This window comes from Aulonocara stuartgranti (assembly GCF_965226115.1).
Source record: "Aulonocara stuartgranti genome assembly, chromosome: 7".
Lineage (NCBI taxonomy): Eukaryota > Metazoa > Chordata > Actinopteri > Cichliformes > Cichlidae > Aulonocara > Aulonocara stuartgranti.
In genome coordinates this window covers 61,914,034-61,937,674 of record NC_138945.1, presented here as the reverse complement: position 1 = coordinate 61,937,674, position 23,641 = coordinate 61,914,034, and the positions used below count along the sequence as shown (strand labels likewise).

The 23,641-nt window shown below is 40.2% G+C and overlaps 2 protein-coding genes across 2 annotated transcripts; both read right to left on the bottom strand.

The window, feature by feature from the left end:
* Positions 1-81: 81 nt before the first annotated feature.
* Positions 82-14,527, bottom strand: nudt4a (nudix (nucleoside diphosphate linked moiety X)-type motif 4a). Its single transcript, XM_082539060.1, has 6 exons — positions 14,449-14,527; positions 13,717-14,173; positions 10,029-10,139; positions 8,093-8,137; positions 7,750-7,837; positions 82-1,760 (listed from the first exon to the last, which is right to left on the bottom strand). Exons 2-6 carry the CDS (start codon positions 13,813-13,815, stop codon positions 1,534-1,536), a joined length of 570 nt encoding a protein of 189 aa, XP_082395186.1. The 5' UTR covers positions 13,816-14,173; positions 14,449-14,527; the 3' UTR covers positions 82-1,533.
* Positions 14,528-16,621: 2,094 nt separating this feature from the next.
* On the bottom strand, positions 16,622-23,453 carry ube2na (ubiquitin-conjugating enzyme E2Na). Its single transcript, XM_082539098.1, has 4 exons — positions 23,304-23,453; positions 18,796-19,042; positions 18,455-18,595; positions 16,622-17,892 (listed from the first exon to the last, which is right to left on the bottom strand). The coding sequence occupies exons 1-4, from the start codon at positions 23,331-23,333 to the stop codon at positions 17,846-17,848; spliced, it is 465 nt and encodes a 154-aa protein (XP_082395224.1). The 5' UTR covers positions 23,334-23,453; the 3' UTR covers positions 16,622-17,845.
* Positions 23,454-23,641: the final 188 nt, after the last annotated feature.

The following is a 23,641-nucleotide window of genomic DNA, read 5'->3' as shown; positions in this document are numbered from 1 at the left end:
ACACAACCTGGTGATATTCAGGATTACATACAAGAGCCGTCGTGCTCTGCAGCACTCAATAAAAATCTGTCACAATAGTAATTATCTTTAAACGGTGTTTATTTAAATATTTTGCACACAATAGAATACCCCAGTCACACATGGACAATGAGGAAAGATGTTAGATGGGCTTTCCTGCCAATGGTAGCCTAGGAAGTTGAATTATGACCATATTTGAGCTTTTTTTCCCCTAGGTGTTAAAGGACTTCCATGCACAATACAACGCTTTGAAGCAAGCACCATCAAAAAATAATCACATAAAGAAACGGATTTCCACGATCCACAGTTTATTTCTCCAAAAATAAACGACTCTCAGTTTGATTTTTAACTGTGCACGTTTGGGGGTTTGCTTCAGTTTTTTTCCTTCTTTGCATACTTAATTTTCCATTTCTATGCTTTGTGCTTGTGGTTGGACTGTACCATTGCCACCAGGGGGAGTAGTCTACAGCCTGGTATTAATGGTATAGTCCAAACACTAAGACTAACAATAAATAAAAACAATAATATTAACTTGTGAAGAAACTGGATTAAAGTTTAAAGCAAAGCATCAAATAGAATCAGGCGACCATAATTCCTGTCATACTTTTCGGTCCATGTTTCCCAGCGGAACATAAATTCAGTCACTGTGCACCCTCTGTCGTAAAAGCAAACCCACATTTTTCTTAATGTCCTATGGAGCCCAGCTTCCAAAAACTGGGTTGTTTTGACAGCATGTATAAGGCTTGATTTGTTCTGTTCATTTACTTTGTGTTTATGAAGGCACTTAATGGGAGACTTTGTGCAGCATTTGTCAGACTCTTCTAAGGCATCTCTGCAGATACACTATATAAAACATTTGCTATAATGCACTAGATTATAGTTTTTCTGAGGATATGTGCCATTTCATGTTTGATTCAGTTCACTATATAGAAGTTTTTCTCTAATTTACTCAGTTTTCACTCACATTGACAGCATTCAAATATATACACACATGATTTAAGGCTTGTTCAGTGTCACTAGTGCTTAGAGATGATACTGTGTGCGCTGAGGAAGTAATAACAATGCTGTCCACGCTTGCTGCAGAATTTAGCAGAATTCCTTACAAACTTCCCAAGGTAGCAGTTTGTAAAGTCCATCCATAGACTTGTAGCTACTCTTTTTCAAACATCTTGCACATTGTTTGGCACTGAGTCACTGTGGGAATAAGGCTTCCTCCAGGAGCCAACACTTCCCCATACCGCCTCCAGGAAATCACCAGCACACAGTGTGTGCCGCCAGTCAAATATACAACATCTAAGACTAAACAGGCCTTTATATTGCATAATCAGTGCACTGCAGTCTGCCTAAAATTGAAAAGGAAATGCTTTACAGGAATTTAAAAAAAAAAATAATACATTAAAAAAAAGTCTTAAATACATTTGAAAAACTTTTTCAGTGTCACTTCAAATCAGTCTCAAGAAGTTCAGCTGAAAATTCATTTCCTCTCAGAAGACCTGCTCTCTGCCATTATGGCTCCTATCTGCTGACTAGGTCTGAGCAGTGTGTGGAGCAAACAACATAGTGGGGTGCGTCATCATCTGTCATGTGGGAGCTCAGGCCATTGCCGTTAGCTGGGCCACACATGGGAGTGCAGGTGGGATTACAGGTGCCCTTAAGTCTGTGTAGGTACTCTGCATGGACAGGCTTGTGGCTCTGCAGCACCCTTATGGCTTCATCGACCTTGAACCACTTCCTCTTCCTTCCTGTGAAGAGATTCAAGTAAAGTTGAATTGTTTGCATGTGGCTCACACAATCAGTGTTGTGCTTAATGACACTTCAATACAATGTGTGGGAAATTGTTTTAAGTCCGTAACACGTCCATCCTGATAGATGCATAACTGCTAATATGATATTGATAAATATTCGTAAAAGATCACAATAAGGTCTTGATTAAGGTAATCTAAACAAGGAACAAGAAACAAAACATTTCTCAGCATATGATTACAACATTTCAGATATTAGGTCACAGGAAACCATAAGCTCGTCCATCCCTTCTGCTCATTTCTCAGTTGGCACATCCTCGATTCCTTTCCTCATCTCCTTGCATCTTGGTCCCTCCCATCAGAAATGTGATCACAGGAGGAGAGGAAGAAAGATGAGGAGAGAGATGAGGCAACAGGCTGTTAGCAAAATGACACATCTTTGTTTCACAACTGTCATTTTAAGGCAGTTGATATCATGTTATGATCTTGGTGAGCTATATACTTTTAAAAAATATTAAAGAACACTCTGAAAACACATCAGAGAAAAAAAAATAAATCATGCCGCACATCTATACTGATATGGACTGGGTAATGTGTTAGGAACGAAAGCATGCCATATCGTTTGATGGAAATGAAAATTATCAACGTACAGAGGGCTCAATTCAAGACACCCCCACATCAAAGTGAAAAGATTCTACAGCATGCTAGTCTATTTTCCCGAAATGTCACTGCAGCACCTCAAAATAGAACTCCGTAATTTGTATGGCCCCCACATGCTTGTATGCATGCCTGATAATGTGTGCACAACAGATGGTGTCCAGGGGGATCTTCTCACAAGTTGGACCAGCACATCACTGAGCTCCTGCACAGTCTGAGATGCAACCTGGCAGCATCGGATGGATCGAAACATAATGTCCCACAAGTGTTCGAGTGGATTTAGGTCAGACAAGCATGGGGCCCAGTAACATGTATCAGTTCCTTCGTCCACCAGGAACTGCCTGCATACTCTTACTATTACACCATGAGGAACCCTGACCCGCTGCACCAGCATTGGGTTTGACAATGAATATAATCCCAATATCTAATGGTCAGGGTGCTGTTGCCTACCCCATAGAGCTCTGTGTGTCCCTCCATGGATAAGCCTCTCCACACTTTCACTAACCCACCACTAAATCAATCATGTTAAACAATGTTAAAGGTAGCATAACGCTCTCCACAGCTTCTGCAGACCTGGTGGACCAGCCAATTCTTGTAAATGCCAGTTGGGCTCCACAATGGCAGGCAGTGAGCGCAGGGTCCACTAGACAATGTTGAAGTCTGTTTCTGATTGTTTAGTCAAAGGTATTTACACCAGTCACCTGCTGGAAGTCAGGTAAAGCTCCATCCTGTTCATAAAGGAACAGATACTGGTCCTGCTGATGGGATCTCCCTCTAGGAGATTTGGACTACATGGGAAACTTCTGTAGAGTCCGAGTCCAGGCATCACCGCATGCTGCCGGTAGTGATACTGACCCTAGCCAATGGAGGGAAAGAATGTGGATCATTCCTGTTTTGTTAGTTGTCTCATTGTTGCCCCTCTAGTTTACCTCTAGTTATTAATTTCAATAACACCAAAGCAGCAGAGTGGCTGTAGCTCAGGAGGTAGAGCACCTACTGATCGGAAGGTTGGTGGTTCGATCCCTGGCTCCTCCAAGTCTGCATGCCAAGTATCCTTGGGCAAGATACTAACCTCAAGTTGCTCTCCGATGCATCCATCGAAGTGTGAATGTAGTTAGAAAGCACTAAGTATAGAGAAAGTGCTTGTGAGAATGGATGTGTATGGGTGAATGTGGCATGTTGTATAGAGCGCTTTGAAGAATCCATTTACTTAACTGACCAGATCAATACCCCAGAAGTTTAACTGGTAGCAGGTAAAAACTCTTCAGAGAAAGATACACAATGATACACCGGTGAATCCTAGATAATTGCTCCTCAGACAAACCTCCTCTCTTCCGTGTCCTTCAAATGCATTTAAGCAACTAAAACATTTCTTAGGGCAATACAGTGAAAATAACTTGCACAGTGGAGAAGATGAGGTGCAAATCAGAAAGAAAAAAAAAGATAAAAGGCCCATAATGAAGCTCTTGATTTGAGCACTATGGGTCGTACACAGGAAATAAGCGTAACAAACAAATCCAAAAAAGGCACAAGGCAGAAAACAGGAAAGGGCAAAGTATCCAACATACAAACAAAGCAGAGTTAGCAGGAACTAGCTGTGGCAAAGATTAAGGAAAGGAGTGTGCGTACTGCAATGACTCAGTGTTTAGATGATTAGGGTCAGGTAGTGCTCAAAATGCATGAGATTGAAAATGAAGGAGACTCAGACTGGACCCAGTCCATAGGTGCAAACATAGAAATATAATAGTATTTTTAAACTTAGCAAAGACTTCTTGAACAAATTTTGGATACTAATATCCACAAAGCAAACCACACTGTGTGTTAATTGTATTTAAAATGCTCCAAAGGGCATGCCACCATTAAGCAAACATTGTATAATTTGTCACAGAGAGCCTGAATAAGCGCTGAGTGAGACTGCTGAATGAAAGGATGACAAAAGGATCATTTTATTCACCACACACAAAAATAAACTGTGCATGTCATGGCACCAGTGGGTGTCGGTGTGGACATGGGCATACTTCAGACAGCCCTAAACCCTAAAAAAAGTATCTTCCATAAAAATGATCTGTCCAGCAAAGCGACAGCTGGAAGTTATTTATACTTTATTCAAACTCATCTCCTCCCATTCAATTCCAGCACTTTGCTAAAGGGATTTGCCATGCTCTGTGATAACTGGAGCCTGGTGTGATAATGAGGAGGAGGATGCCTTCACTTCATGTTGGCACCCTGAAGAGTGCCACCACTACCAGCATTTAAGGAGGCGAGGGAGTCAATTCAACCTGTAGTAGTAAACCCTGTCTGTTCAGTCGCAACCCTCGTGTAGGGCAAAAGAGGACAAGTAAGGGGGGCTGCTGTGGTCAGTGATGATAACTGGAAAACAGCTGGGCACAGCAAACACTCCTCCCCCTTATGAACAGGCTGAACTCTTACTTCTGTGGGTGAAGGGAGTAAACGGCCACAACCACATTTTCCAGTCCAGTTAGAAATAGTTTACAAGTTACTCAATCCCGGGAAAGGGTATTCCATTTAAAATATCAGACAGTGAAAACATCCATGAAAACATATCTAAACATGTACATCCACCTTATATGCGTTACAGTTTAGAAAAACATTCTATGTTAACTTAAAGTCAACATAGATATTGGCGACGTGTAACGAACCGCTTGCTATATTAGAGATCTCCATTCGAGCATACTTAATGTCTGACCTACATGTTGTTAGAGTTTGTATTGTTGATTGTCATTTATGCTTAGAAATATTTAACCATAGATGCTTAGAGGTGTATAATCAATTGTGTAGTGATAAGTTGTGTGATCTTTAACAGGCTACAGAGGCTTGGTGTGTATCCCACACTAGAATGCACACCCATATCCTGGGAGCATGGGAAAGTTCGTACCTTGTCTTAATTGTTTTATGGTAGGATTAACGTAGCTACGTCTGTTCTAGTCTAAGTGCTTTTCTGTTTAGATGAACTGCTGGACTTCCTCACCGGGGGGGGGGTCTAGTCTACCCTCTTCCTGACCAAGGATGTTTGACCCTTTGATCAGCAACACACACACACACACACACACACACACACACACACACACACACACACACACACACACACACACACAGGCAAGGTACTCTTTGTTTGTATGTAGACGTCGTATGTTAATGAACCTATGCATATTCATGTAACCTCAATAAAAGGACAGTGGTACGGGAGGACGGACGAGAGCGACTGGGGTCAAGCGAAGGGACGGCGCTCTGTCCGGTCTCTCCCGTGCACGAGTAACATGAAGAACTTTGCCTATTTGTGTCTTGCTTAGCAGTGTAATTATATTGTCTTCAACGTTCCAGCGGATGGGTTCAAGCTACAAACCTATCACATGTAATCACAACATACACCCACCAGCAACTTTATCAGTCACACCAGGCTAGTACCAGGCTGGACCCCCTTTGTCTTCAGAACTGCCTAAACCCTTTGTGGCATTGATTCAAACGATGCTCAGTTGGTATCAAGGGGTAAACGTGATGAGGAAATAGCTCCCACACATTTACACCACCAGCAGCAGCTTGAACTGCTGACACAAGGTAGAATGGATCAGTGCTTTCAAGGCGTTCATGTCAAATTTTGACCCTGCTGCCCGCAGAAATTAAGACTCATCAGACCAGATGTTTTTCCAATCTCATGTTGTCTACTTTTGGTGAACCTGAGTGAATTGTAGCCTTTTCTGTTCTTAGCTGACTGGCTGAGTGCCACTTTTTAGCTGTAAAGTCTAGAGATGGCTGTGTGGAACAATCCCAGCAGATCAGCAGCTTCTGAAATACTCAGATCCACCTGACACCAACAACCACGATACATTCAAAAAAAAAATCACGTTAGCTCCCTATTCTGATGCTCGGTTTGAACTTCAGCAGGTCATCCTGACCATGCCCACGTGCCTAAATGCACTTGGTTGCTGCCATCTGATTGGTTGATTAGATGAGCATTAATGAGCAGTTGAACAGGTATGCTAATATAAATCAATTTAAACCAGTTTATTTACAATTCAGGCTGAATTTGTGAAAAAATAAAAATAAAATCTACAGCTAAATGAAGTGTTGAACTGCACTGCGGAAAGTTATGAGCACAGTTGCATGTCATTTTATTTTGACAATCAGCCAACACAGGATGAAGGAAGAGGCAAAAAGACAATACAGCCATTGTGAAAGACATAATCTGGGAAACTGCTACTCAGTTCATGAATCTGTTATTCATGTTTTCCATAAAACAGACACATGGGCAGACATGTTCAATTGTCCAATTGTTCTGTTAAGAATTTTAGATCAGGGGTGTCAAACCTAATCCCCGGGAGCCAGAATCGGCCGGGTAAGGATTTCAATCCAGCCCACTTGATGGTTTTGGAAAATGTGAAGGATGGCTTCAACTGTGGACTATTATCTGCTTTACTTTATTTCCTACTGAAAAAGACCTGCTCCCATGCCATTCATATTACACCAAAGTAAAAGATAATTAATCGAAAAGTACCTGTTTTTATCTACAATAGAAATTTCTGTTTTGTTTTTTTACAATGGGTCCACAGTAACAGAAACATTTCTTCATCTCAGTTCTTTCTAAACGACAAACTTTTGAAATTGCACTTCTTTTTTAGTATTAAGACATCTGAGGGATTTAAATTGTAGTTAAACTTCCTTAAGTGGATTGGAAGTAGGGGTTTCAGTCTTCCGCCCCATTCCAGATCAAAGCTGTATGTGGCCCTCGGTGTAAAATGAGTTTGCCATCCCTGATTTAGATCAAATGAATCAGTGGAGCTGTTACACATTCCTCGTTGTGTTTTGTTCCTCTTCATTCTGCTTATGGAGTCATCTTATGTGTGCCACCTTCAAAGGCAGTAGATTATCTGAAGACTAATGCTATGTATGAGTTTATAATCCCTTTCACATTTATGCGAATCAAAATGTGTAACCTAAGCACTTAGTTGAGGCATGTTTAATGTGAGCAAGTGATTCTGGTAAAAAACAAAAAAAAAACAAAAAAAAAAACCTTGCCAATGCATGATCTTAAGCCAAGATCTTGAACTAAGAGACTGAAAGCCCTGAAACTCAACCCTGAAACAGAACATGTAATGCAAAAAGTTGCTAAAACCTTTTGCTTGCTTTTGTTTTTTTGTTTTTTTTAATAAACCACAGGATCTCAAAAAACATGCATATGAGGGATGCCCGTAAAAAGGAGAACACAAAAAAACCCCTCAAAAATCTTGTTACCACAGGAATATTTTTCACTCTTTTCCCCTTGGCTGCTAGAATAAGATACTATAATAAGACAAAGAGGGACACAGAGGCATACCAATGTTCACAGAGTCTTCCCAGTCTTCCAGCATCTCCGTCACCACGAGGGTGTAGACATAAGTCCTGTGCTTTCTGTCTTGATTGTGCTGCAAAGGTTTACATGAAGAGAAAATGAATTTATGTTTTTCTGACAAACCACCAACGCAGTGCGTGCAAAGCCTTCATTAAAAAAGGCAAAAACTGTGATTAGCCGTACCATTTCTTTTATAGAAACTCCATGAACTAAACAAGTTGATTGTCTGACCACAGACATACAAAAACGCTAGGTGCGGCAGTAGGATGATTTTATACAGCACTATGTATCGCGACATGATTACAAATTACAATTTTTCATAACATACCTCGAATATCCCAAGCAGTCTGCCGAGCTTTCCCTTTACACCAGCCTGCACACATAAATCAGAGTCATTATTAAAAGTGATTGTCCACAAGTCATAATCTAAAATATTCAGGTGAAACTGTCCTTTCAACACACTGTGCAGCGAGATCACTTGGATTCGCGTCATATATGATCCCAGGTAGACATAAACATAGTCTAAATGACAGAAACACGAGACAGGGGGCTTAGCTCAAGTATAGTACACAGTTAGGACACAGCTATCATTTACAGTATCAAACCATAACAGACATCCCGGTCATTGCTGTAATGTCTTCCAGACTTCTTTAAAAAAGCACACTAAAATGCACACAACGGCCTACAAGGCTTTACAAATTTATGCACAAATAAAAATTAACAAATGAGGCTCAATCCGCTTTGAATCGCCTTTATCCTGATCTGCGTCAGCTCCGTGAGGCGCAGGATGTGGGCAACTGGAACCCCTTCCTAAATGTCACTGCCATACTTCAAAGCTGTCAGCACACTGCTATCCATGTCAGAAGCTCACAGCTCACTTTGCTGTGAACAATCTGGCCAGCCACCAGCAGCCTCCTTTCTTAAACCACAGCATGATAAGCTGGCTATCCATGCATCCTTGCCACATATTTCTACTTCTGTTCTGGATTTTTGGCTGGTAGAACAACAGGAACGACTTGTACTGTGAACAGCGATGACACTTCTGACAAAGATTTACTGATTTCACTTTCAGTTTAATGTGTCTGTCCTTTGAGCCCATGATGCATACATTGCAATCAGAATATATGATACTGAGATGGAAATTAGCCCCCCAGTGTTCAAAGTCATGAAATGTCATGATTTTTTTTATTTATCTTCCACTTAAATAATGAGATAATTCCTTGGAAAACCAATAAACATTATCAGCTGACAACTGATAAAATTCCCTATACTTATTACTTTTTAACACTATGGTAACTTTGTGTCACTTCCAGTATTAATGGAGCCAAAAATGGTTACTAATCTCAAGGAAACTTCAGAATGCTGCTTTTTATATTGTGCTCTGCATGAAAAATAACACTGTCTCCGTGAGAGGTGATTATGGAAAAGTCTGGAGCCACCTCTCATTTCTTTACATTTTGATTCCCAAGTACTAAAAAGTGGTTTTGACCAATAGTTCTCCAGGCTTTATTCAAAGGATTCTTTGTTTGTTTGTTTGGACATTAGTTGCTTTTTTACTCATTTTAAGTCAGCTTCTTGTACCTCATAATTTTCATATGAAAGTTTTTGGTTTGTTAAGGCAAACCTGTGAATAATTCAAGCATAGAAAAGGCAAATAGCAGGCAACTTAGCAAAGATCCCATTTTTAATTGTATCTTTAGCCACTTCGTGTCCTTTTGCAAAAACAAAATCATTTGTATGCATTTCTTTAGTTTATGAAAAATGATAGCACAGCTTGAAAAATACAAAACAGCCTTTTTTACACCTAAAAAAATGTATCTACAGCAGTTAGTGGCAATCTGTTTAACATGGTAGATTCACCATGTAATACATGACATGAAAATGAACCCAAACATACTGCCAGTGCAGTAAAATCATACCTGGATATGAAAACAAACAATGAAATTCCATCAGTCATGGATTTGCCCCCTCAGAGCCCGGACTTCAACATTATTAAAGCAGTGTAAGATCATCTTGACAGAGAACGGTATGAACGGCAGTCAACATCCAAGATGAGCTTTAAATGTCCTTCAACAAAAACACGTATTCCCACATACGTTTCAATAAGTCACTGCACCTATTTCCTATTTTCATTGCAAAATATAAAGAAATGGGGTGTCGTTCATCACTTTGCGCAGTACTGTATAGATCCTAGGCTTTAACCAACAATGCATGCAAACAATAGAAACGTCTTTATGGGTTTAATTAATGAACAATCAATTCACCTCTTCATACACCTCCCTGACAGCAGCTCCACAGGGCTCCTCATCAGGCTCCATTCCCCCTCCTGGCACGATCCACTGGTCTGGATGGCGACTGCTGCTCACCAACAGCACCTGCCAAGGAGAGAGAGCCCTCCGTCAGGCCTCTGCTACTGAGGTTGGGGTGCAAAAAGCACAGCAACAGCATGCCCGAGTTCAGCGTCCGTCAGCACGGACGCGGTGGCCAAACGAACTGCTCGTCATTCAGCAGACGCATGTCGAAAAAATCTCGCATATCATTCCAGTCATTCACTTCATTTACTTAATGCAACATGAGCGCTGTGCGAATGATGCTGATCTGCGTGTCACAGTCTTTGGCACATAATTTAAATAGACGAATGAGAACAACTAATGTAATGATTCATGTATCGGCCTGTTTTTAGTTGTCAGTGGATTTAATGAAAGATAATTCATAATCTGGAATCTATTAACAGTACGGCCAGCTTTAGCGTTTTGAGTAGTACCAACATCAAATGTTATATTTAATCCCACTGTGTTTGAAGAAGTACAAATCAACGTTCTAACCCAAAGAAATATCCTAAAGCTGCACACTATTTTTAACTGCCATCCAGCCAATGCAGTTTGATGTTTTGATGACGAAGTTACTTGACCTTAAACCCAGTCCGGCATCACTGACCCACATTGAGTTCATGTAGGACTGCCTTCTGAAACCTTAACACTGGGCAACCAACTCACTCTCCAGTCAGGCTAACACTCACCTGTGTTAAAAACGCCAGTCGAATAAACCCTTTCCACATTAAACACAGCTGTCACAGCAGAGGTTTCCCTTCTGTAAGATCTTTCTGCTCACGCTCCAAAATGGAAGCAACTTTGTGAAGCGCCTAATGGTAACATCTTCATATCATCAAAGCTGATCTCTTTGGGTAATAAATGCTTAATGTCATTTATCACCCAATATATATGGGTGATATATACCCAGTGTATATGAGTGTAACACTTTCTCACTCTGCTCCTTTATTTACAAACTCTCTAGAAACCATGTGATTTATTTTTAACAGTGCAACTCTGTCCATATCTATGAGTGAATAAAATACTAAGTTATTAAGGTAAAAGTCACTTCAATGTCCAAGTTCATACTCTGCCACAGCAGACACATCTCTCTACGCATTTACTCTGCTCAGTGAGCTAATTTATTTAGTCATGGCATTGCCAAAATCTTTGTTAAAATCAAATGTATGTGTTTACTCCACATCATGGCTTCTACTTTCTATGGCTACTCACATTAAGCCACAAAGAGGAAGGCCAATTATTTTAGCTGGTTTTGTATTCCAGGTGACACATCTCATCTTAAACGAATCCGCGCAGGGTCCAGGGGACTGTAGAAACACCGCAAGTTGCCTCAGTGACACAAATCCACACAACGTACACATGCATGCGCAATTTCACACAAACGGCATGTGAAGCACGTAGGCACTTGTACAGACACAGCTACTCGCACACAGACAACAGGCTTTCCAAAAACCACCAGATCAGCAGTTACCTCTCTGTATCAAAACAAAGAGCTTAGGAGAGGAGGTTAATGACCCCGACAGGCACCAAACACGATCGGGGGAAAGTGAGGAAGCGTTTGAAGTGGGCAGAACCCCGACATCTTTACAGTCTGATCCCAGTCCGGCCAAACTCTACGGGCTGAACGATGTGTTAATGCCTTTCAAAAGAAGCTAAATTTAAAAGGCAACCTTTGTCTCAGTAAATGCCTTAATTAAGGATTCACTGCTTGTAAAATACTTACATTGGTGTCTAAAAATAACAATTTATCAGCAAATAATAATAAGAATACATTTTATCTATAGGCACCTTTTCAAGTAGGAAGCAGAAACTTAAAATTAATGTGATTAAAGGGAAACCAGTGAAACTGTTGAAAGACAGGAGTGATATGTTCTGTGGAAAGGGTTCGGGTAATGACAAGAGGAGCAGTATTTTGGACCAGCTGAACTCTAGAGGGAAGCCTGTGTGGATACGATTACAATAATCAATACCAGATGCAACCGGTCAAAATAAAAACTTTGACAGACCTTCAGAAAGCCTGGAGAACTTTTTCTCAAGACAAGGCAGGCTTTGTGGAATATAATATAAGGAAATCAGTTACGGATCAAGACTTTTCCACAGAAATGTGTGGTTACATAGCTGTGGACATGTAAAAATAAGTAAATGAATAAATATATGACGTATCAATATGTTGTGAAACCATACATCAGGTGCCACTGAGTGGGGGTGGGGGGATGTCCCCGGACAGATAACTGGTGCATCTCCCCACTGTACCTCTATCCAATAAAAATGTATATACAAATTTCAATTTAAAAGTCAACTCCATTCTGATAAGTGATAAGCTGCTTCTGCTCAGCTCTGCTGTTTCACTAAAGCGATGGTTGGGGCTTTAAGTCAGTCACTTAAAACAGATTATTATGGATTTCCAACTCTTGTTTGGTTTTTATATGTACCCATTTTCAGTTATCTCAACTATAAAAGCAGGAAACTAACTAGGCATATAATTCTTTTCTTTCTCTCTTTGCCAGCCATATTTTTCAAGTAACCTATATTTGAAAACAGCAAAATAAAACTGGAAATTCTGTAGTGTGCCACCCCAATATTTTTGGTGACCTCCATACGGCTACCCCTATGAAAAAATTCTGGAGGCGCCCCTGGTAGGGGCCCAGGCACAAGGAGCAGGAAAGGAAATCTGTCAGGGAGTAGCAAGTGGCTGTACCTTGTTTCTATAAATTGCAACTCATGGGTCACTTGGAGTTTAGCACACTGTAACAGCCACTCAGCCCCCTACTCATCATATCACATGTGGCCCAGAGTTAGTCTGCGTCACTAGGCAGACACATTTAGACCCAGCACAAAACAACGGTAATATTAACAAACTTAAAAGTTTCTTATCCAAACTGGCGCATCACTGAATAATAATTTGTGTTTCAGTCAATGTCTGTGCTTGTTATATGACATACATCACTACGTACACGTGCTGTATACTTACACATTTCCACGAATGACAAAATAATAGGCGACTGATTACACGTAACACGTTAAAACCTCATATTCAGCTCTCTAATTTAAAGACAAACATTTCTTTCACGTGAGTAAAATGGCTGAGAACATTTGCTTTATGGTTGCGTCATCATTTGAATCAAAAAGTAGAACCAACTGGCCTCAGGAGTAGCAGGTATCTCAGCAAAATTAGATTTAGTAAAACCGCATCAGCTGATGTGTTGGAAAACAAACTCTGCACTACTTTATTTATGACAGGAGGTGTTTATGGGCCCATAGCTGTGAAATATATGCAGAGACTGCTCTGCGTTAGAGATAACTGGGACGATTTTATGAGCAATCTGGATGTCCTTCTTGGCAAGAACGTGAAAAACGATGATCTCCTGTTGAGTGCCAGCTGCAGCCACACACCCTGTAACAGGTCAAATATTTGCCCCCCTCCAACCTTCACCTCTGCCCAGCACCTCAATTAAAGACGAGCCACGTGAACGCGCTCCCCACACACTGAAAGTCAGCCAGACGCGCGATAAAGCAGGCTGCTGTACTGTCAGGCACAGCGGTTAATTTGGGACTGTGTCAAAAATAGAGCGTGTTAATAAAAGCCCTCTCCTCCTACAAATGGTTTAACTTCACAGCTTACCTCGTCCTCTGTTTCGTTTTTGAAACACAGACACGCCGCTCTCCTCTTGAACCCTTCGACGTCGTACGTCCTGGTCTGGTTGGGCTTAAACTTCATCATATAGAGGCCTTTTTTTCCGGAGGCAGGGAAGTGTTGGGAAATCGGGCTTCAACCAGTCGCTGATTAAAGTGCTTTCAGTAATATCCAACAATATCGCAGCTTGGCTTCTTCAGACACTTCCAGACAAACCATGCAGCTGGTCCATTCATTCCTGCGCTCCGAGCGCGCGTCAGGCTGCATCTGGTGTTGTGCTCTGCTGCTTTAGTGCCGCTGTCAACACGCAGACTGGTTCACATCACGCTGTGGTGGCTGAGCTGCGACCAGCTGACCTGAGAGCTGCGCAGCAACAAGCCCGTCAGTCCCCACCTTACATCCGTGTTTATCACTGCGACGCACAGGCCGAACAGAAACGAGTCTCCTTTATGGAAGAGAAAAGGTGACTGAGCTGCGAGATGGAGTTGCTGTTAAAACTCTCCAAATCCAGCCAGGATGGACTTGAAGAGCGTGTTAATGCCCACGATAATAAGTGCACTGACTCATTTTTAATGCAGAAAACCGAACAGATCCAAACATTTCATGTCACAAATAACACAGAAAAGGTCAATTATTTTTTAAAGGCTTAATGGCACACAGATGATTTTATTCATTGTGATTTATTTATTTATTGCACGAGCACGTGAGTAAAACGCTTACCTGTTGCGTCTTGATTCTTGAGATAGTCAAATTTTCCCTTTAAACGAACAAAACTAAAAAATGCAGGCTTGCGTAAAACTTTCAAAGCTTGGGGTGCCCTCTAGTGGAAGTAGGCAGTCCTTATTTACCTGTATTCACTTGAGGAAGCAATGTGTTTAAAGAAAAAAGAGGAAAAAAAAAGGTTGGGGTGTTTGTATTATTAGTGACTGTCCAAATCAGAACCAATGATAACTGGCAGCCGTTTCTGTTTGAAAGCGCTTAAGCTAAACAAATAGTCTTGATTATTATGAATGAGCCTAACATACATCCAAAGTTGCACTGACTCACACAAGGATTAAAAGGGTTTGTGAAAAGTTAAGAACTGAACCATGTTTTGCAAACACAGGTATTAAAAATCAGGAGTACAGTGTGGCAGCTGAAGTTTTCCAGGTCAGATGAAACAACTCGCAATACAGAGATCCAAGCCACATCCATGTGGCAAGTGGCAATCACTGAAGATTTTAGGCACCATGATTTTCTGTAGTTTGAAATTACTGCTTTTAACCCTGACTGGAATTCTGAATAATGCCAGTAACAGCTATAAGAACGTCATGAATTTGATTTTGTGTGGACTAAACTAGCAAATAAATGTTAATATTAAGATATTCTTGTAGTGAACTTGAGTAGCAGGGTTTCTGCATGGTTTTAAAAATCAATAATAATGCATTTTAAGGTCTTATTGTGCAATATATTTTGCCACAACTGCAAGATGAGCATACAATTCCTTCTGATTTTCTTTGGACATTGGCATCCCAAATTACACAGGACCGTAAAGCAGTGGCAACAGGTTTGACGGAGGGATGAATCCTAATGTGAAATTTTGGGTTCAAACTGTCTTCAGAGGTGGTGATGAGAGAGGTACAACAGTGCTTACAGCTTTCTGCAAAACACGACAGAGGTTCTGTCATGGTTTGGGGCTCCATTTCAGTTTAGTGGTGTTCAGGATCTTGTCAAAATGATGGAATCGTGAATGCAGATTTTTATCCATGCAATACCATCTGGAAAGATCTGCCATGATTGTCAGGAGCTTCATTTTTGCCATGACAATGATCCAAAACATACTGCCAATACATTAAAAGCATACATGACAAAAAAAACCTACATTGAACATCTTCAGTCACGGTTTGGTTTGCCAGACTTCAACATTACTGCGTGGAATCATCTTAACAGAGACAAGAACAAAAAACAACCAGCATTCAAAGCAAAGCTCTGCGTGTCCTTTAAGAAGCCTGGAGAACTATTCCTGAAGACTACTTAAAGAAAATACAAGAAAGGTTCCTGAGAGAGTTCAGGCTGTGTTGAAGAATAAAGGTGGTCAGATCAAATATTCAGTCGAGCTTTTTAGAATTGTACAAACTCAGTTTTTGCCTTATGTACTGTATTTACATGTACGTTTGCATTATCCAATAAATTTCCCACTTTCCTAGCAAACTAAAAAGAAATGAGAGAAGGCCCAAGACATTTGCCCAGTACTGTAGAGTACTGAAAAAAAGATTGCCATCATGCATTGAAAGCAGTTCCAATACTAAGTATTATCTGGTAAGTATGAATGCCATTCTAGTGACAAATATCTAATACCAGCTCAAAAAAAACAAAAAAGTGGTGGCTGATAAAACTCGCTCTTAAGTTTGCAATTTTTCATTTCACTTGGATTCCAGTTACCTTTTTTGTCGTATAAATATTTAACATCCCAAAGTGTTACTATGGTTCCAGTCCTTTTATTACAGATTGGAAGAAGTATAAAAACACCCTGGATTGTTTTTGTTGACCTAAGAAGTACGCAACATGCCGCTAAAGATAATGAAAGGCTGCATTTTGCAGATATATAAAGCAGTTACTGTCTTTGTGTTAGTCAGCACATTGCTGGTATGCCTGCCTCCATTTGTGTTTGCACATTTCTATAAATCACTGCATTGTTTTTCCATTTTCCTAAAATGTAAAGAGGAAGTTGGGTCTATAATCTGTCTCTCCCCGTTTGCCCTGTAATGGCTTTTCGCCTTATGATAGATATATAGGGTTAGACTCCACCCCCGTCCCCCTTGAACGGTGAACTGTCCGTAACTGTGTGTGTACAAATTACAAACCAACTTGGACACAATGTACCACATGTCCTATTAAGAATCACAGTCAGGTATTTATTAATCAACAGAATTTATTTACAGAACATAAAAGTTTGTAGTTGGACTGTTTCATATCATTCTGAGAGCAGGAAAACATTTCACCTTCAGATTAACAAAGAATGAATTTACACAAAGTGAAATGAATACAGACTTTACAGCCAAAGCCCAGTCACAACAGTCAAGAGTCAAAGCCTTCATTGTACTTTTGGTGTGATCTCCTCCACAATGCAGCATCTCTTCTCACACACCAATCACAACACCCCAGTTCCCGCTTTCATCAACTGACTGTTCAAATGTAACCGCACTGCTTTTTGAAATAAATGCCAGTGAGAGCAGGTAAACCACAGAGTTTTGCAGAATTAAACTGATGACGTAAGGGGCCGAAAAGCAAGAGCAGTTAGTATGCTAACAGCAAGAAAAGATTCACATGTAAAAGACAAGATATGGTAACAACACATACTGTATGTGCTAAAACTAAAGAAAGGTCCACAATGTCCACTGAACCCACCACACACACTCTCATGCCATCCACAAAAGTACTGTACATCCAAGTCCACACTGAGAGTGGCTGGAAAAGTTAATGTGACAGTGGCAGGCTCAGTTTGGTTCTCAGTCATCTCAGTTTATATTTAACAAATCCAGATTGACTCGAAGAAGCAGCACAGCGATGATTGTTTATGCGTCCTACTGGGCAAACCTACACAGGACTAAACCTTCTCCAGGCGAGCGCCTACAAAAACAGTGGGCTAGTAGAGTTAGCTGCTTTTAATGAACAGCAACACGATAAAACAAAGTTAAAAGAAACATAAAAAGCATATCATGTTATCCACATCTAAGCCAGTCTCTAACTCAGCTTATTCCCCTGCTCCAAAATTGTGCCCCCTCCCCCCTGAAAAAAAAAAAACCGTGTGATGCAAGACACCTTTTTCCCCTCAGTGGACAAAGAAAGCTAGATGAGTAGATCTAAAACCTCTGCCCATGCATTTGAATAGTAGTGAGTCAGGACAAAGACAGCTCGTAATTTCTAGTGTGCATTTAAATCACCAAATGTCAGCAGTATATATATATATATATTTTGTGTGTGTACTTTTAGTGTGTATACATATATAAGAAAATCTGACATGTATATACACTAAAAGATGGTGTCCTTTAAATGCAAATAAAGCAGGAGGTGGTCTTGGCAGCACATGAGTTGTGTTCATACAATTTGCTTCCACTTCTGTCTCCAAGAGGCTGCTTTACACTTCATTTTTGTTTCCAGCATAAAGCCTGGTCCATGTCTTGGCTGCAAAGTAAAATAAAAAATACATCAATTTTAAAGGAAACCATAACTTAAAAGAAAAATATTCCATATTAATTGTGTGTGATATAAGTGACTTGTTTATATACAGAGATGAAGTGGCACGATTATGGGTAATGCTCCTGCATTATCATCATCATGCCATAATTTTAGTCAAGGATCAACATCACAACTGCCCAATCACATTGTTGTGATGTCATAACATTGCAATGTGGGGAGGGGGGAAAGAAAAAAAAAAGGTCACAGCTTATATAAAACTCTCTTTGATAACGAATGGTAAGCATTTCAAGTGTTCTCTTTAATAATCTTTAATTTCGAGACTATAATAACTTTATTATCAAATCAGGATTGCTGTTACCTAAATTTGGTTAGTCATGGTGGTTTGCCTGTGATAGTTTTTAAAAAGCATTTGCTAACTTCTTCATAACTGCAATGTTGATTGTGGACCAAGATTATCATAACAACGTAGGAGCATCAAACTGGCTAACAACATCATGAATAATGAGGTAAATCTTATCTTTACACCACGCCAGATCATGGCTCTCACCGGTTTCTATGGCTTCAGCTTCACTGCTCTTCCACTTCTCTGCAACATCATTTGCTAGGGGATCGTCAGGGTTGGGTGCACTTAGTAAAGCCTGGATTGAGAGCAGCACTGTACGAATCTGCAGAGCTGGTGACCATTTATCTATTAAAAAATAAAAATAAAAACAAAGACAAGTGTAGTCAAATAAAAAAATGCATACAGGCAAAACACATGAAAAGTGACCAATGATCCTGTTTAGGAAGAGACTTTTAATAAGAGACAATATATTCTTTGTCTCTGATATGATGGTGAAAGGCATGATTAATATTCTCATAGATTTTTAAGCTACAATACTGGCTTACCTTTCAAAATGTCAAGACATATTCTTCCCAACTTGTCAACGTTTGGATGATAAATTTTGGTCATAAAACGTACTTTAGGAGCTGCCATGGGATATTCCTCTGGTAAAAAGAGTTCAAGTCTAAATGTGCCTCCTTCGAAAGGTGAGTCCTGAGGTCCAGCGATGACCACGTGAAAGTAGCGGGCATTGGCTTCATCTGGCTCTGCCTTGATGCCTGGGACAGGCTCTGCAAGCAAGCGCTGAGTTTCCTGGAAAAATAAAGAAAGCGGAAACAAAGGAAGGAGAAGGAATTAGATAAATTAGAATACCAAGTCCATAAAGGTCATTTTGGGGAACTGCTTTTGAATGTTGTATTAAAGACATCTGATAATACCGGGCAATCACAGGTATGATGGTTTCAGATAATATGGTTCCAGATTTGTGCCAACAGGAAATTTTCTAAAAACCTAAATATAACATAAAATAAGACGTTACACATTCCTTACATGGTTTGGCCAGTAGAGTGACTGGAAGTCCATTTATTGTGCTTCTACAGTCTGCAGCATTTGTAGCTGAATAAAGGCAATGTGCAGTCTTCATATACAGGTGCAAAGTAGTTTATAAAATACATCACTGGAAGTCGATAATAGTAATATATATTTCAATATTCTTAAGAATAAGTGACACTAATAATTTATCTTTTCATATCAGCTGATATATTGATTCTGGGTCATTAACGGCGTTTCCGGTGATATCTCGTAGAGCTACACCAATAAATGCATCTAATTAGCAAAAGAATAGTAAACTTTAAAAAGTTTTGCTGATATTCATAGATCATAAATCAGGATGTGTTTAGTTGTTGCAGTGAGAAATAAATCCCCCTGTCCTCTCCTGTTATCCACTGTGGGTGCAGAGTTGCACCATACGCAGCCCTGCAGTTTCTAAACACATCCAAAAGAAGGTTGAAGGCAACAGATATCCTTAAAGCATGAAATCTTTCCAAAGATCTTCACAAAAAACCCAGACATGTGAGAAACAGTGCAATAATGGGCGCTGTGTGTTTTATGCACTTGAGTTAAAGTGTTTCATGGTGATCACAATCAGGGTCCTTAAACATCAGAGAGCCTAAATCTCCATCAGAGATAATGACTATCACAGCAGTGGTGTTCAACTTTCTGTGTTAGGTCAGACTGCTTTAGTCTATGCATACTTGCATAAAAGATGTTGTCTGGCACATTATTTCATTTTTCTTCCATATAAAACTGAACAATCAAGTCCTGCTCAAATTTCTAATCTGTGTTCTATTTACAGCAGTGTAAAACAAACTTGGCCACAGGTTAGAAATAAGTATCAAAACATTCACGCATTTTCTGCTTCACCAAGTGAAAACAAATTCTTGTGACAATGAAACGCACAGTTTACAATGGGTTTTCCTTGGTTGGCACATGGCCATTCATCAGTGGAATTTGATCAGTGGTCAGTGGTTGTTGATCAATGGCCATGAGAATTTGCATAATTAAGATTAAGGAACTGACCTCCCAGCCCATTGTTCCTTCAGTGGGCTGGTTTCAGTCATTATGCAAATGTACTGTTTATAAGATTGGCGAAACCTGCAGTCAGCTGAGACAGAAGAAGTCACTTGGATGAGTGACGAAACGTTTCTCCCACAAAACGCTACGTCCAGATGAACAGAATCAACTTTTTGGAGGGGGACCCTTTAGCTATTACTTAAAGTAATTTAATGTTCTTTTCTGTATGACTTCATTCATCAGTCTCTCACATTATTTTAGAGGAATTCTGGCCCACTCTTCTTTAATACATTGCTTCAGTTCATTGGGGTTTCCAGACTTTCACTTATCCACAGCTCTCTTAAAATCCCACCACAGCATTTCAGTCAGGCTAAGGTCTGGACTTTGACTTTATGTTTTTTCCTCAAACATTCTGCTGTAGATTTGCTGCTGTGATCATTGGCCTGTTGCATGACCTAATTTTCACCAAGCTTTTACTTTTGAACAGATGGCCTCATATTTGACTCTAGAATACATTGATATACAGAGGAGTGCATGGTCCACTCAATGACAGCAAGGTACCCAAGTCCTGTGGCTTCAAAACAAGGCAAAATCATCACCCTACCACCACTGTGCTTGACATTTGGCATGAGGTGTTTGTGCTGATATGTTGTGTTCACTTAGGTCTCCTCTGTCCAAAGGATCCCCCAACCCACAAGTCTTAGTCAAAAAAAAAAAAGGGGGGGGGGGGGCAATTTAACAGCTCCTAACAAAGCACTCTGCAAAATGTGCAAGAAAACTGTTCTTACAGAAGGTGTAAACAGGCTCCAAAAGATAAGATACCAGCAGCTCGTGATGTGTGACCCCTACTTAAATGACACAACCAAACACAGCTGAAGCACTCAATATGACAGGAAGCGCAAATGCAAATTTGCGATCTGATTGCATAATACGAAGGCACGTTTTTAAGCAGCTGGTTAGCAAGCTCAACACAAAATACATCTCAATTTCCTTGAGTTATCATGATTTATCTTTAAAGGTTTGGCTTACATGCAACTTTGCAAACCTAAGTGGCGCTGCCTTGTTCTTTTTAGGAGGAGACTTTCTCCTGGAAACACTTTCAAACAACACATACTAGTTCAATCTCTTTCTAACTGTGTTTTAAAGAACTTTAAAATTCCAACAGCGGCCTGCAGAGTTGGAGATTTAGCTCTTGGGTTTTTTTTGCAGTTTCTTTGAGCATTGCACAATCCGAACTTGAGGGAAATTTGCTGGGATGCCCACTCCTGTGAGATTGTGCCTAAATGCCCCAAAGTGGCAAAACCTGCCAATCAATTAATCATGTGCATTTGATTAGCAGCACCTGGCTGCTATCTGCATTCTTGATTCCCAATGAAGCAGTAAGGATAAACTTGGTTTTCACAGGACTCAAGTATTTACTGTTGAATAAGTTGAACAAAACTGTTTCGTTATTTTCTCAGTTTTAAAAATGATAGTCTCTTCTTTTGCTGTTTGAAATGCACAACTGACTCCAACAAAACAAACTTTACAGTATTCAAAATATAATTGAATAAATGTTCCAACAACCACCACACTCGTCTTTTACACTCGTTTCCTCCATGCAACTGCGAATGAGATTCCTGAAATGTTTCAGATAACCCACAGACAAAACCATGCAGTGAAAACACAGACAGTAGAGGGGCTCCCAGTCCCAGTCACACGCTCTCAGGGCTCAAGGGCTCGTCCCATCAAGTACTGTTCCCAGCCCTTCCACCTTTTCCCACCAAGTCTGTGCTGTGGCCTGCTTCCTCACACACCTGGACACTACACGTGTCCAGGTGTAGTGTCCAGCATAGATAAAGGCTGGAACCCACCAAATCAATTGTACTGTATTGGTTTTAACATTCACTCAATTATTTTTGCACACATTTCTGTATAATAAGGTAACGAACGTGGATAGTCAACCACAAAAAGTCCCCTTTTTATTGATGTGTGTGCTAATAAAAAGCTTGTGTCTGCAACAACAGATCTAGAAGGAAACAAAAGTGAGGAATCAACTACATTTGGAAAGCTTGGTTGAGAAAATGCACACTCAGGAAAACACAGAAAAATGGGAAAATGACACATTACCCTGCTAAGAAGGCAAACGAGTGAAAATGTATTTTAATCATTGAACGGTGACCCTAAACGTAACATAACAAATACAACAAGCAGTCACACTCGTTCTAAAAACATGGACCCCTCGCCCAAAAAAAAAATCGTCAGGTTGAGTGTAACGCAGGTGTGGATTTTTGATTTGGGGTGGCGTACAGAAAAGGAAACTCTAAAGGCCTTAAATATGTCAACTTAACAACAGTTTTACAAATCATTAAGCTCGTTAAGTAAATTAGCAAGTCATAATGTTATCATTAACAGAAAGTCATTCGCCTTGTTGAAGTAACCACAGTGGGAGCGATTTCATTCATCCAATTTGTGCAGTTTTTAAAACACGTTTTAATTACCTTACTAACCTTTAACTCCCAATGGTTGCCAAAAATAAAAATAAATAACGAAAAAAAAAATAAAACGGGTGTGTGATTTTAAGTTATTGCAGTATACAGTAAAGGCACGAGGCTTGCAGTGTCGGGCTTTATTAAAATACAAGCAATGCTAAACAACTAGCCGGCGTTAGCATTTTTAGCTAGCCAGCCTTTCTGACAGCACTACAAGCAACTTGAGAACACCAGAAAAATATATTTAGACAAGTATATTTAGAAAAGGTAAGGACTTTTATCCGCCATCGTTACAGCACGGTGGTGTATTTTTAACCCGCCGTGTCTCGGCGTATGTGGGTGCAGAAACGAAGCGGAAGTTACTTTAACAAACAACCCGTTAGCCAGCGAGATGCTAATGTTAGCACACAAAACTGCTCGCCGGGCGCACCACCAGAGCGTTTAGGAGTTTGTGGCTGTGATTGTGGCATTTTTGCCGTTACTACGAAAGGCATGCTGTTGCTTGAGGCCTGATTTTTTTTTCTTTTTACCTTAATGATCCTGCGGGGCAGTCCTGCCATCTTGTCTTAAATGCGGGCTTTTTAGCTCTCAGTGCCTTCTTTCTGTCGTTGGCATTGACAGCAAACACACGTCTTCCGGGTTCTCTGCGTCACGGTGATAGTGAATGGAGGGACGTGAACGTGACTTACACAGCAGCTGCTTGTCTAACACACTCACGATGCAAACATGTTTCTCGAATGGTTAAAAAATATTATTCCAAGTAAAGGTAACGTCTTCTTAAGGTAAGCCCTAATGGAAAACAATAAATATGGGTAACGTGGACTGGCCTGTACGTTTAATTTTTAATAGCATAACATGAAAAAAAGAA

Coding starts and splice junctions, on each gene's coding strand:
- ube2na (XM_082539098.1), bottom strand. CDS start 23,333: ATGGCAGGACTGCCCCGCAGGATCATTAAG. Junction 19,043..23,303: donor TGCCCCGCAGGATCATTAAG/GTAAAAAGAAAA, acceptor TTATTTTTCCAG/GAAACTCAGCGCTTGCTTGC. Junction 18,596..18,795: donor ATGTCTTGACATTTTGAAAG/GTAAGCCAGTAT, acceptor ATTTTTTAATAG/ATAAATGGTCACCAGCTCTG.
- nudt4a (XM_082539060.1), bottom strand. CDS start 13,815: ATGATGAAGTTTAAGCCCAACCAGACCAGGACGTACGACGTCGAAGGG. Junction 7,838..8,092: donor GACTGCTTGGGATATTCGAG/GTATGTTATGAA, acceptor AAACCTTTGCAG/CACAATCAAGACAGAAAGCA. Junction 1,761..7,749: donor GGAAGACTCTGTGAACATTG/GTATGCCTCTGT, acceptor ATCTCTTCACAG/GAAGGAAGAGGAAGTGGTTC.